Below are 15,512 nucleotides of genomic sequence, written 5' to 3' on the forward strand. Positions count from 1 at the left end.
ATCCGAGAGATTTAGTAAATTACAGGCCAATCTCGAATCTACCTTTTCTGTCAAAGATACTAGAAAAGGCAGTTTCAACACAACTGTGCTCCTTTTTAGAAAGAAATGGAATCTGTGAGGATTTCCAGTCAGGATTTAGACCATACCATAGTACTGAGACTGCTCTCATTAGAGTTACAAACGATCTACTCTTATCATCCGATCGTGGCTGTATTTCTCTATTAGTGTTATTAGATCTCAGTGCTGCTTTTGACACTATCGATCATAACATTCTTTTAAAAAGACTTGAAAACTATATTGGCATTAGTGGAATTGCTTTGGCATGGTTCAAATCTTACTTATCTGACCGTTATCAGTCTGTAGTAGTTAATGAAGAGATGTCGTATCGATCACAGGTTCAATATGGAGTACCACAAGGCTCAGTACTAGGACCGTTGCTTTTCACTCTGTACATGCTGCCCTTAGGACAGATAATTAGGAAGCATGGTGTTAGTTTTCACTGCTACGCTGACGATACTCAGCTCTATATTTCCTCGCGCCCTGACGAAACCTACAAATTCACAAAACTAACAGAATGCATAGCTGACATTAAAAACTGGATGACAAGAAATTTCTTATTATTAAATTCAGAAAAAACTGATATCCTAATCTTTGGACCAAAAACTTCCTCACGAAAAATCCTTAAATACTCTCTAACACTTGACGGACGTTTCCATTAAATCTTCGTCCTCAGTTAGGAACCTGGGTGTGCTCTTTGATACCAATCTTTCATTTGAAAGTCATGTTTCTAGTATCTGTAAAACCGCCTTCTTCCATCTAAAAAATATATCTAAATTACGGCATATGCTCTCAATGACAAATGCGGAACAGTTGGTTCATGCATTCATGACCTCAAGACTAGATTATTGTAACGCTCTACTGGGTGGTTGTTCTGCTCGGCTTTTAAACAGACTACAGTTGGTCCAAAATGCGGCAGCTAGAGTTCTTACTAGAACCAGAAAGTATGACCATATTAGCCCAGTTCTGTCAACATTACATTGGCTCCCTATTAAACATCGTATAGATTTTAAAATCTTGCTACTTACTTATAAAGCTCTAAATGGTTTAGCTCCCCAGTACCTAAGTGAGCTCTTAATGCATTATAGTCCTTCACGTTTATTGCGATCTCAGAATTCAGGCCAGTTGATAATACCCAGAATATCAAAATCAACTGAAGGCGGCAGATCCTTTTCCTATTTAGCACCTAAACTCTGGAACAATCTTCCTAGCATTGTTCGGGAAGCAGACACACTCTGTCAGTTTAAATCTAGACTAAAAACACATCTCTTTGCTCTTGCATACACATAACACATTATCAATACATTAACATTTTTCAAATCCGTTAAAGGATTGTTACGCTGCAATAATTAGGTCGGCCGGAACCGAGAACATTTCCTATAACACTAGATATACCTGTACATCAGAATAAGAATGGCATCTACGCTAATATCTGTCTCTCTGCTTATCCTGAGGTTTGCCGGGTGCTGGATCCAGGCCGTATCCAGGTCAGATGGAGAACCTGTGTCTGGACCTGACTACAACGTAGCCCAGGAGACAATGGGCCTACAGATCCAGTTCTGGCTGCATCTATAATTCTGATTTTTAATCCCCGTATCCGCTTACATATATTTATATATAATCTATTTTTAATCTCTATAATAAAAATGTATAGTTCAGATTTTGATCTCCATATCCATTTACATATATTATATATATCTTCCAAGGGGTTTTTTCCCTCCTAGGACTTTTTTCCCAGTGTTAGCACGCTGGGTTTTTCTCCTAGGGGTTCTTTTCCACCCCTGGAAGTCAGCCGACATTGGATTAATGTAGCACCATCTTGTATATGTTACATATTACCACGCTTGGTTGTACAGTTTATTTTTAACCACTTCTCTTTTTTTTCTGTGCTTCTAATATGTAAAGCTGCTTTGAAACAATTACCAATTGTCTGTGTGTGTGTGTGTGTGTGTGTGTGTGTGTGTGTGTGTGTGTGAGTGTGTTTATACCTGTGTGTGTGTTTATACCTGAGTGTGTGTGTTTATACCTGAGTGTGTGTGTTTATACCTGTGTGAGTGTGTGTTTATACCTGTGAGTGTGTGTGTTTATACCTGTGAGTTTGTGTGTTTATACCTGTGTGTGTGTGTGTGTGTGTGTGTTTATATACCTGTGTGTGTGTTTGTGTGTTTATACCTGTGTGTGTGAGTTTGTGTGTTTATACCTGTGTGTGTGAGTTTGTGTGTTTATACCTGTGTGTGTGTGTGTGTGTGTGTGTTTATACCTGTGAGTGTGTTTCCTCCTTTATAAGGCAGGTTCTTCACGGCCTCGATCACGGCCTCTTTAGTGCTGTGAGCGTTCAGATGCCACTCGATCCGCGGATCCCCGCTGTACTGCGCTAGCCCTGAACACACACACACACACAAGTTTGATTCACTATATTAGTGAAGACATTGCATAGACTTCCATTGATTTGATATCAGGCTAATGATATTTTCTGTTGCCTAACCCAACCCTAACCCCAAACCCCCCCATCACAGAGACATGAGCAAAACACTAGATTTAATTAAAGCCAGAAAAATGACAACTGGCTAGTTGGTTGTCATAACATTTGACATTTTGCCCTATATAAGTGAAGACATTTGGCCCCAAGAAGTATAGGCAAACCTACACACACACACACACACACACACAATATTAACCCACACAACACACTTCACAAACACACACCAAATAAAAACACAAGACTGCAGACGCACCAACACGTGTGTATTCAGAACCGACCGCGAAGGCCCTGACGAGGCTTTCCAGAAACATCCGCACCAAACGGAAATTAATCCGGCCGATACTCCACGATCCGTCCACCAGAATCACGATGTCGGCGATGGCTGGAGTTTTACATGTGAAGACGTCCTCTACAGAGAGACAAACACCAGATGAATCCACAACAGCAGATCTGAGTTCACACAATCACACACTAACCATGAGTTCATCGTCCATCAGAAATGATTCCAGCGTCTGAACTTCACTATTCTCTCAGAGTTATTATTGAACATGTATTATCATAGACGTCATTCTTGTTGTGTAAGTCCTGTCAGCTGGTCTATGTGCTGTGAACAGCAGTTTTCATTTCTACACTTTCTTTGTTTTTTTTTGCATGTGACCAGTAGCATAATGGATGAACGACAGGACACAAACACTCTCAGGAACGTCTTTATTTCAGTTTTGGACTCTCGGATGAAGAACAGAGGAACGACCCTGAACCTCCTTCGATCTGCTGACAGACGCTCTCACCTGTGGAGAAAGACTGAAATCAAGAGAAACATTAGAGCACATAATAGAGTGAAGAATACACGTCATGTGTGTGTTCTGCTGTTCGTGCTGAAACACGTTCATCTGCGCCGTTCAGCTCTTCACCCTTAAACAGATGCCTGGCTTTGCTTTTACCCATAATGCCACACTCTGTCAAGTCTATACACATTAGGAGCGTGTCCTCTCTGAAGTCAGTGACAACCTTGTGTTATATGTAAAATGGAAGAGAAGCTGTTGCACAAACGAGTGAAGGAGCACACACACACACACACACAGCTACGTCACTTGTAAAGGGGTCATGATCGAGTAAAGGTCAAAGGTCAGGGTCAGGGTCAGGCAGTGGTCACAGGAGCAAAAAAACCCTCATATAACTATAACTACATTGGCTTCCACATCAGCGCACATTATCGTTCTGTTCATTATAACCACTGCAGTTTTGTCATCTGTCACTTTAAATGTTCAGGATGGATTCTGATTGGCTGTCAATGTTTTTATCGTTCATCAGCTGAAAAAGATCGCTCTGAAAGAGATTCCAGTGATATTGTTCCTGTACGTCTTTATTTGTGGTGTTTTAGTTGTGAAGCGATTATTAAAACATTATGGTTATAGTTACTTTTATAATCAACAGACCTTAACAATACATCTGAAAACATGAATATTAAATGTTTGTTTCTTTAATGACTCATTGAATCATAGCCAGAACTTAATATAATTGGCTATAATTAACTGCATTATGCATATAGATATGATCAGGAACTACACAAGAGAAAAACATCACTCAGATTTCTGAAATATATTGAATTTCATTAAAAAAAAAAAAAACTTAAATGAAAGACAAAAATTAGCCGAAAGGTTCAGTGTGCGGGGTCAAAGTGGGGTCAGTGTGCGGGGTCAAAGCGAGGTCAGCATGAGGATCAGCGCTGGGGTCAAGGTGGGGTCAGTGTTAGGTAAGATAAGCTGTAGTTCATAGCAAGTTCATTCCTTTGACATTTGAACTAGTATTTAAGACAACATGAAATCCACACTTACTCCACACTTCTTCCTGCTCTTATTGTGAATGATTCATCAGTGACGTTATTATAAAGAAATAAATGTTTGTCCACATAATATTTCACCAACTTTCCCTGAAACAACTTTCTTTTCATCGCTCTCTTCTCACCTGTCCAATCAATTTGCCGTTGGTAAAATATTGAATATCCCTTTCCACTCTGAAATGTGTCCAGAATGTGTTACAAACACCGTTTCATGTTGACTTTAAAGGGTTATTTACCCAAAAATAAAATTTCTGTCAGTAAGTACTCACCTGTAAGACCTTCGTTCATCTTCGGAACACAAATTAAGATATGCTACCTATGTGTGGATCAGATACCCTTGGATTTCATCAAAAATATCTTAATTTGTGTTCTGAAGATGAATGAAGGTCTTACCTTAGTTCATTTTTGGGTGAACTAACCCTTCAAATCAGGGATCATCCAAATCCCACGACACACAAACACACGGCGTAAACCGTGCCATGGGTAAAGTGACCTGGAGCTGCACTGAACAGAGAGAGATGACTGCGGGCTAGACAGATTCACACCTGCATGCCTACGAGACACTCGGAGAGATGAATGAAAGTATTTAGCTAGTGTAGACTTGCAGAGAGAATCTGAGCAGTGACAGCAGGATCGAGAACGAGAAAAAGACACAGTTGTGTCATTGCCGGCAGTATTTCTGAGCTGAACGCTGAGGTCGTTCCATAAAACATGATACTCGTGGGTTAAAAATGAGTGTAATGTGTTCATAATGTGCGATTTATCAGGAGGCTGAAGGTCAGAGTGACACAATTGAGTTGAAAATAATACGACACGTTCATAAACGCCACGGTTTACTGAGAACGACCGACTCAAAAGAGATCAAGAGAACGAAACCGGCAGGCATGAAAAAGCTTCTGGGAAGATTTACAGGCGCGCTTCTCTCTCTCTTCAGCACACGGCCCCTATAATCACCTTTATTATAAATCACAAACACAAACACGCCGTCAATCTCTGCGTTAATGTCACGTTTGCGGAGCCAAAACCCATGAGCCTCTGTGGTCTGTGTTTAAAACCTCCATTTAAACTGGAAACTAAATATAGTTGAGTGCAGATGTTTGCATAAGCCTCGGTCTGCTATGTTTAGAGGATTTATACAATAAAACGTTCAACATTCAGCACGGCCCTTTGGCAGATATTGTCTTCTCGCTTCATTTTTATGCATTTTTCAGAAAACATTTAATATCTTAAGTCATTTTGCTTCTCTGTAGGTGACACAAACAAACTCTTTTCTGAAGGCTTGAGGATCTTCAGAAGGTCAGTCTTAAACAGGGTCCAAAGGAATTGCAGTGTTATTCATGATGTTTAAATCACACAGTCAGAAACTACTAAAGAAAGCGTGTCAGAGAGACGGAGATCGACTCACGGTTCGATTACCTACACTGTTCAACGGCAGAAGCTCAGAGAACATAAGACTGAGGTTTAGTATCAAATGTTTATTATTTCGTGGGACGGTGAACCATTGCAATGGTTTTCAATAAGTCAACCGTTATATTAATGGAGCGACTGTACGTGAGGATCGGCTGAACGTGGAGCGACACTGATCTGAAACGGTTCAGCTACAGCTTCTGCAGTCAGTCTCCAGATGAAGCTCTGTTTCTCCTCACCTTCAGCGATCGCATCGCCCGGCACAGAGACGACGCTGTCCTGCTGGTTGAGCGGCACGCCGACGTCACTCACCTCCGAGCCTGACTCTGATCCTGACGGAAACACAGTCAGAGGAATATCAGGAAAAGAAGAACAGCTGATATCTGCATCCCACACTTTCTGTGTTCTGAGCTGAGAGTATGTGATGAAACTCTGAAGAGGAGCATGAGTGACTGACCGCTGTATCTGCCCAGCAGCGCTTTGCTCCGCTCCGTCCCTCTGACGGCCGTGACCTTCACGCTGTACTCTTTCCTGCGGTCGAACCCTGCGATAACGGCTCTGGGCTCAGATTTACTCACTATGAGCTCACGCTCGTCTCCTGCCGAACAAAAGATGTGAGATGTGAGACAGAACCACAGAGAAGACAACTGCAAAGATTTCAGATGACGGCAGCTTTGGATCGATACACAAAACTTTCAGATATTATCCTAATATTAGCCTTAGTTGTCAAAGCATCGTCTGCTTAACTGCGTTTATCTGGGCAGATCGAGCTTCAGGACGTCCCATCATGCTGTCGATGACTACAAATCGTTCTCACCTGAGTCAGTGCTGTACGCAAGTCTATAGCCGTCGAACGCTCCCTTCGGCTCCTTCCAGCTCACGCCGAGCGTGTCGGAGCTCAGCTCTCTGAAACGCAGCCTCCTGGGCATCGGCACTGCAAACACAGCGGAAACAAGAACATCTCACAGAAATATCCTCCTGCCATTAGCGTGTACAGTTGATGAACAGAGTTCAATCTAATTACAACCACCAACTGCAGAGCAAACTCACCGTTACTCAAGATCACGGGTGAATAAAGGCAGTTTGACTAACAGCTAGTGGTTAATTAGATCTGAAAACATCTTCATCTGTGTATCAGCATCAAACAGATGGAACGAGAGGAAGCTACGGATGATACGCCGTGTCCAAACCAAACATGACCCGATTCAGCTCAATGAATCTTTTGGTAAGCAAATGTGAGTTTAAGTCACACAGCATTTTGGTGCATGTTCCACCAATAGCAAAATCTGGTCCAAATCACCAAACATTTTGACATACATCACGCAAAATCAAAGAACAATCTGGTGTGATGTCATTTTGATCAAAATCAGGCCAAATTAAAGTTTGTTTGGAGTTTGTTTCTAGAGTTCAAAACAGTTTGCTCTAGCTGAAAAACACAGTTTAGCGTCTAACAGCCTGTCGTATGAGAGCTGGTTGGGACACAGTGTTATGACGAAACAAAGTCTTACTTTCTCCTCACACCTGCAACACGTTCTGCCTGAACAAATCTGACAGTGAGATCGGCTGCTCGGCTTGTGGTGAGACAGAGTGAGAAGAAAGTGAGACACTTGGGAAACAATCCAAAAGAAGTGTCTACTTGTGAAGGTCAAAAGACGGGTGAAGAACGTCTATCTACGGCACTGGAAACCGCAGTCAGCCGTGTGACAGCCCATCACACCGATACATGCACACACACACACACACACTCCAGCCAAAGTCATTCTTCTCAACGCTGAATGATCCCACAAACCACAGTTTGTGTCTCAGTTAGCAGGCAGTTAACGTCACATTCACTTCCTTACAGACGGTCACAGGCCCATCAGAGCTTTCCTCTTCAGCGGATGCAACAGGCAGAAGATAAAACACTGTATGAAGAACACCAACCTTAATGCTGGACGACTGAGAAAACGCTCTCTCCTCTCAACAGCGTCCGGCTCGCGTCCACTCAGAGTGTGTGTGTGTGTGTGTGTGTGTATGTTTATACTGCCAACGGATAAATCTCTCAAAACCAGTTAAGAACATGTCTGGCTCATATTTCACAAAGCTAAAAAATTCTGGCATAAAGAATAAAGCCTATTTTCAGGAGATGTGTTGATTGTCACAATGCAAAAAAAAAATAAAAAATTGTGGAGGTGAAATTGACCTGCTTCAAGTATCAGAGGCGGCTTGGTTTCTTGGCTTGAAATGCTGCCGTTGTCACGACACTCAACATAAGACAAATCGCTGCGTATTTCTGTTGTGTTGTATTTGCTGAGTGCAGTTAGAAACACACATGCCGTGTGAATCTGAGTCACTGATAAATGACTCTTATGAGTCAATCAATCACACAGACTCACAGTCACATGTGCAACAAATCCATCAAAAGCATCATAAGGAGATCATATAAAGAAAGATCTAGGCTTACGATGTTTCTGGGAAACGTGGCCCAGAGCGATACCGAGTAACATCAGACGTGAAGTAACTACATCTCAAGAGTTTTGCTAGAGTTAGTGCCGTAAAACCATTTAAGAACATCATCTTCATGCTAAATCAGTACGAATTCATCTTTTACAAAATGTATTCATGACACAGGCGTCTATATACTGATTTTTTCAAGGTGTCAGTTTAGTTCTCCAGATTATCAAGCAATGGTCCGGTCACTACAATGAGAAGGATTACCATATTAGCGTCCACACCAACAGACGATCATCTTCAGTTTATTAGCAGTTTTGTTTCTTTAAACGCGCAAGCTCTCTATCGTCGGATAGATTCTGGCTGGCCGTCAACGATTTTATGGTTCAGCAGCTGGAAAAATTCAATTTTGAAAGTGACTCCAATGATAATGTTCCTCAGTGTCATTACTGTTATAGTATGATTCCTAAAACTTTATGTTTATAGTTATGGTTTTTGTACTGAACGGGCCTGAGCGCTGTAATCCTGCAGACACCTGAGGTGCGGCGGACGGCAGGTATTTGAGTAACAGATCTGAACGTGTCTGCTGGACGCGCTCCAGGTCATCAGCTTCTCCTGACAGAGGGAATGCCGTCGCTCTCTTCTACAGGAACGTTTCCTACAGCTACTGAAAACAGAGCCTTATAAACATGTTTTACGGGCTCATAAAAGCAGCTAAATGCAGAAGTGGCTCCATAAGATCTCTAACCCGCCAGTCCAGCCATCTATTTCTTGTTAAGCAGTGAAAAGGAACATAAGATTTCCAATGTCATCAACTAATACAGGAAACTTTAAAATGTTCCCTTTTTATCATGTGAAACTGTTATTAGTCAAAAGGCTGACCTAAATTTTAAGAATGAAATAGATATTTGAATAGAATATAATAAGACAACGCTTCACAGTGATAGAAACACCACAACAATAGATAACGAAAGAGACAGATACACTGAATGATAGATCATCACAGAACTTAATACAATGACAGAACGATGAACAGAAGATATAACGACAGACATACCTTGCGCATGCGCGATGAGAACTGATGCGAGGATCAGGATCAGCAGCGCTCGAACCCGCATCTTCTCAGCTGATGAACACACATTTCAGTCAATACACATTTTTACATTCACTCATTCAGAAGACAAGCTTATATCAAAAGCGACTCATAAATGAGGGACATCATCAGTAAAGAGCACAATTCACACACTTATGTACAAGTTAGATTTACACAGTACACTGAAGAGCGCGTGTTAAATTTCAGTCGCGAACGGGTAAACGGATGCTATTGTTGTAATCAGTCAGACATTATGACACTCACCTGCTGTCACGACAGAAACAGAGAGGAACAGTGGATCAGATGCAGTGGATCTGATGTGGGATCAGATGCAGAGCAGCCGGGAGCGCGCACACACTGAGCCGTGCAGAAACTTCCAGCCCTCAGAAGGCGCGAATCAGTTCCCGCCCTTTAATTAAACTCTCTAACGTCTCATTCGGGCTCCCGCGCTGAAAGACAGGTATGTCCTCCCTCAGACACCGTCATTAGCATAATACCGTCGCGTTTCACTTTCTCCTCAGTATTCATTTCGTCCATGGATTGTGTAAATGCAAATCAGTTTTACAAAGAATAAGTGAGAATGAGAGGGGCGTAAGGAAAAACGTCAAACGAGGTGATGAATGAGGATTAAATGGAGAGGAGACAAGCTAACCCGCCTCTGACAGACACATTTACAGCCTTCTGAATACTAATAATCCTGCTGTTAACTCAAATCCTGAATAATTGATCCAGCCCTCAGAAGAAAAACTCGAAACTGTAAACACTATGTTAACTAGACATTTCAATGTGATCAACCATTCCTTTGTTTTTATAGCTCTTTATACAATACAGTTCCAAAGCAGCTGATCAACAGGAAAATAATGATTTGATGCAAACTGACTTAATTTAGGCTATGAAACAGAACAGTGATGTTTGCTTTTGTTAAGCAAGTCTGATGTTTTGTACAAATGTAGTATTGAGAATGTTTATAGTTTTGGTACAATTATCTATTTCAAGAAATATAGTGTAGCAATTGATAGTAGAGTAACAGTAACTGAAATGATTTGTTATTGAATGAAATATAATAATGAATCATGGTACCATACTAAATTGTTAGTTGGTTGTCGTCTTCAGGCGTGTGGAAGCGCTAGTAAATGTGACTGCAGTGGCACCAGGATGTGTCTGAACTCTGTACAGCATAAAGAAATGGCAGAAGTAGTAAGAGTCTGTGGTAATATGGAGCTGAATTAAGTGTCTCCTCACAACACAAGCCCTCAGTGCAGTGAGGCTGGATGTGTTCGCACTGGCACACTGGAATGCTGCTCCATCCGCAGGTCACGAGCCTGACAATCACTCATTTAAACACATCCACACACACACAATTCATCTGTGGAGGCTTCGCCTTTGACATGAAGCCCGCTGGGTGAGTGTGAATTTAACGTTTCAATCACCGCCTGATAATCTGCCACTCATGCAATGACAATCATATGTGTCCAGATCATTAACAGTGCAGAAATATATGATCAGAAATGAGATCTGACTCACTCCATCTGTTTATCACATCTAACAGCCGGATCTAAACTTGAGTTTTGTGAATCACCACCCTTCTTGAAACAGATGTTGTGACCAATACTACTTCTTTCTAAGTCAAGAGTATTATGGCACAAGAAAAACTATGGCAGGACTTGATTTAATCTGGTGTTTTTTGATTGGATGATAAAAGTGAGCAGTGGATGAACTGTAGACGTCAGACGTCAAGCCAGCAAATCACAGCAAGAGCAAATCAGACATTTGATAAATTATAAATTAATAAACACATGGAAAAATTAATTGTTCACAATAACACCAGTAACATCAGGCATTATGAATATGTTAACACTACATGATAAGGTCCCATTTTTTAATATTAGTTAAAGTTGATCGAAATTACATATTTAAAAAAAAAAAAATCATGTGAAAGTTATTTCTTCTGCCCTAAGCAGTAAGGAGTCATGGCTGAAGGGTGTTGTTAGGCATGACGCCTCGACTTATTCAACATACAACACTAGCCTCGAGTACCTTACTGCTTTTATAAAACCATCACAATACAAATATTAAAGCCAAATTGTAACAGTTCGTATGTACGGAAAAGAGGAGGCGGGAACCGGCGAACATTCAACATGACTTTAATATAAAATAAACAAAGAACAAAACAAAAGTAAAGCCAGACAAACATAATAAAACATAAAATAAAGTCCAGGCATGGTCCTCTCTCGTCCTTCACTGTCGTCGCTCCTCCTTTTATGCCTCCGGAGCTCCTCCATAGAGCTACGATCAATTTAAGCTTACGATGCTTTTGGGAAACGCTGCCCAGACTTGTTTGTTCAGAACATCCCACAGATGCTCGATTGGATTGAGATCTGGGGAATTTGGAGGTCAAGTCAACACCTCAAACTCGTTGTTGTGCTCCTCAAACCATTCCTGAACCATTTTTGTGCATTATCCTGCTGAAAGAGGCCACAGCCACCAGGGAATACCGTTTCCATGAAAGGCTGTACATGGTCTGAACAATGCTTAGGTAGGTGGTACATGTCACAGTAACATCCACATGGATGAAGGACCCAAGGTTTCCCAGCAGAACATTGCCCAAAGCATCATACTGCCTCCGCCAGCTTGCCTTCTTCCCATAGTGCATCCTGGTGCCATGTGTTCCTCAGGTAAGAGACCCACACGCACCCGGCCATCCACATGATGTAGAAGAAAACGTGATTCATCAGACCAGGCCACCCAGACAGCAACATAGTGTGGCCCACATCTGGTGCATGTGGATTACACTTGGTCCAGATGTGGGCCGACACTATGTTGCTGTCTGGCCACCTTCTTCCATTGCTCCGTGGTCCAGTTCTGATGCTCACGTGTCCACTGTTGGCTCTTTCGGCGGTGGACAGGGGTCAGCATGGGCACCCTGACTGGTCTGCAGCTATCCAGCTCCATACGCAACAAACTGATGCACTGTGTATTCTGACACCTTTCTATCAGAACCAGCATTAACTTCTGGAGCAGTTTGAGCTATACAAATTAGACCCCGCCTCCACTCAATCAGTCCAGCTCTGATCACCTGATCCACTCATAGTCAACTGTAGTAAACGCTACACAACGACAAGAGCAAATAATGGTTTAATTCAGGCAGAAACTGATTCAGAAGAGGAAGAGGAAGGGTGAATTATACAGGCTTGTCTACATGTGTCAGAATGGTAATGCGTTTTATGTGTCGCTCTCTACAACATCAGACACATAACGATAATTCATTTGATTAGCTTTTGGCTTGACCACATTATCAAATAATGTGTTACACAAATCATGTTCCTGTTCACTATCTCAGAGTCAGAAAACCAGCATCCGCAGAAACGCTTTGAACATCATAGAGTCAGTGGAGAAAAGCATATAGTTCATCATAACAGTGTAATATACATCATATACATGATTCTCCCGCTGTACTGCTGTATGAACCCAATCTTTCCTGTCCCTTCTTAAAGGAGTTCTTGTGCTTACTGTTAAGACACACACAGAGCATGATGGGAATGACAGGAAAAGCCCCGTCCTGACGCTGACGCAGTTTTAATGAGAAAATGCTCAGCAATAGGGTTGACTGATGAATTTGCACATTGTCTGTCTTAAAGCATATTAAAAACACCCCATAAACATATAAACAACATTTAAAAAAGTGTATTAAAGTCCCCCTGTGGTGAAAATCACAAACTAGAATGAGCAAAAGATTTGTTATAGTATTTATTAATCTTTGATAACATTAGTTAATAAAATAAAATACAACTGTTCATTGTTAGTTCATGTTAACTCAGGTCCATGAAATAATATTAATATATGTAGAAATATACATTAACTAAGATTAACAAATGCCTTACAAATATCTTTCATTGTTGTTCATGGTAACTAATGTAGTCAACTAACCCTAACCAAGGAAACATTATTGTTACGGATGAGCAGTTCAGACGCTCAGATGGTCCGTAATAAATTCATATGCATCTTTATTCCAAAGAAAACACTCAAATGAGGTAATTAGAGCCATTTCATTTATTGTAATGAAAAGTGTTAAACAAATAAAACTAAATATAATGAGATGGGATTTTTTTTGCAACATGCTCTTCTACTTTCCAAACTAAAGTTTCCTAATTGTCAAACCCATACCTCAGTATTTAACATGCAATGAACAATATTATCTGCTATTATATTTTACTAATGTTTATTATGCTGATATTTACAGTTATTGAATTTAGACTGACCTAATATTGTGAATTATAACATTGTGTATTCTGCTTACACTTTTGCTGCCATCTAGCGGACTGATCGTGGTATTGTTTCACAAGAAAGGCCTTTTATTCTCTTACTGCAGAACAATGAACAGCTGTGTGTGCTTGAACTGACATCCAGGAGTCTCCCAAATGGAAAAGACTAAGTTTAAAGGGATAGTTCACCCAAAAATAAAAATTCTGTCATTTACTCACACTCATGTCATTCCAGACATAAGACTTTAGTTCATCTTCGAAACACAAGTGATGATCTTTTTGATGAAATCCGAGAGATTTCTGTCCCTCCATAGACAGATACACAACTAACACTTTGATGCTTCAAAACTCTTTTCGAGACTTGATTGCTTTACATGAGGAACAGATTTAATTTGGGCTTTTACTCACATATTGCATTGGAAATGCTGCAGATGTCTCCTACTGATGAGACTTGTTATTGAGGTGCATTATGGGATTGAATGATTGCACTCAATAATGTCCACTATGGTTTTGGATGAGAACCACTGGTTTAAAAATTGTTTTTTTCTCTTCTAAAATGATTTTTTTTTTTAATTTGTAAAAGTATGTTTTATGTGTAGAAATTAATTGAATGTTCCCAAACATCCTCAGAATGAGACTGAAATACTGCGACTTTTCAGAAACACCTGAGCTCAGATATAAACTGAATCAAAAGGCAAAAAAATTGTTGAATAATTTACCATTTTAATATTTTTAGACCATTTGATAAAGGAAAAACAAATATGGATAATAACACAAAAATGGAGCCAAGTGTAATTCAAAACAAGTGTAATTAAGAAAAATAGTTCTATAATTAATTTGAACAGGTGTCTGACAAAATGAAATTTACAGAATAAAGCTTCATGTGCAACTCTTTACATAAACATACAAAACCCAGAATTCAGAGAATCACATCAACACAATATCCTTTCAGCTGTGAAGCGAAACAAACTACAGCTCATAACAAGGTGCCGAACTGTGATGTTTAACAACTTCAAAACCGTCAGAGGTGAAAAGAAAGTTCATAAATACAGCTAATAAAACACCTGCAGAAAGACAGACGAGTGTATCTGACATCATTGGAAACAGTGTGTGTGTGTGTGTGTGTGTGTGTGTGTGTGTGTGTGTGTGTGTGTGTGTGTGTGTGTGTGTGTGTGTGTGTGTGTGTGTGTTCAGGCCACCTGTAATGATCACAGTCTTTCAGGGCTGCAGCAGGGTGAGACAGTTCTGGAGAGCGAGATGGTTCTGGAGGGTGATGCGGTTCTGGAGGGCGAGGCGGTTCTGGAGGGTGAGGCAGTTCTGGAGGGCGAGATGGTTCTGAAAGGTGAGGCGGTTCTGGAGGGCGACACGGTTCTGGAGGGCGAGGCGGTTCTGGAGGGTGAGTTGGTTCTGGAGAGCGAGTTAGTTCTGGAGGGTGACACGGTTCTGGAGAGCGAGATGGTTCTGGAGGGTGACACGGTTCTGGAGAGCGAGATGGTTCTGGAGGGTGAAACGTTTCTGGAGGGCGAGATGGTTCTGGAGGGCGAGATGGTTCTGGAGGGCGACACCGTTCTGGAGGGCGACACCGTTCTGGAGGGCGACACCGTTCTGGAGGGCGACACCGTTCTGGAGGGCGACACCGTTCTGGAGGGCGACACCGTTCTGGAGGGCGACACCGTTCTGGAGGGCGACACCGTTCTGGAGGGCGAGGCGGTTCTGGAGGGTGAGACGGTTCTGATGAGCGAGATGGTTCTGGAGGGCGAAGCGGTTCTGGAGAGCGAGATGGTTCTGGAGGGTGACACGGTTCTGAAGGGCGAGGCAGTTCTGGAGAGTGAGGCAGTTCTGGAGGGTGAAACGGTTCTGGAGGGCGAGATGGTTCTGAAAGGTGAGGCGGTTCTGGAGGGCGACACGGTTCTGGAGGGCGAGGCGGTTCTGGAGGGCGAG

At 41.6% G+C, this 15,512-nt stretch overlaps 1 protein-coding gene across 1 annotated transcript in view; it reads right to left on the minus strand.

Annotated features, from left to right (window-relative positions):
* Nucleotides 1–9,654, minus strand: part of col14a1b (collagen, type XIV, alpha 1b) — a 46,997-nt gene extending 37,343 nt beyond the window's left edge. The window contains exons 1-8 of the mRNA XM_067410974.1: nt 9,574–9,654; nt 9,274–9,342; nt 6,604–6,720; nt 6,244–6,384; nt 5,931–6,118; nt 3,328–3,340; nt 2,793–2,948; nt 2,318–2,437 (exon numbers count right to left, since the gene is read on the minus strand). Coding sequence (XP_067267075.1) covers nt 2,318–2,437; nt 2,793–2,948; nt 3,328–3,340; nt 5,931–6,118; nt 6,244–6,384; nt 6,604–6,720; nt 9,274–9,334 — 796 coding nt within the window. The 5' untranslated portion in view covers nt 9,335–9,342; nt 9,574–9,654. The remainder of the gene's footprint in view (nt 1–2,317; nt 2,438–2,792; nt 2,949–3,327; nt 3,341–5,930; nt 6,119–6,243; nt 6,385–6,603; nt 6,721–9,273; nt 9,343–9,573) is intronic.
* Nucleotides 9,655–15,512: the final 5,858 nt, after the last annotated feature.

This window comes from Chanodichthys erythropterus, chromosome 15 (assembly GCF_024489055.1).
Source record: "Chanodichthys erythropterus isolate Z2021 chromosome 15, ASM2448905v1, whole genome shotgun sequence".
Taxonomy (NCBI): domain Eukaryota; kingdom Metazoa; phylum Chordata; class Actinopteri; order Cypriniformes; family Xenocyprididae; genus Chanodichthys; species Chanodichthys erythropterus.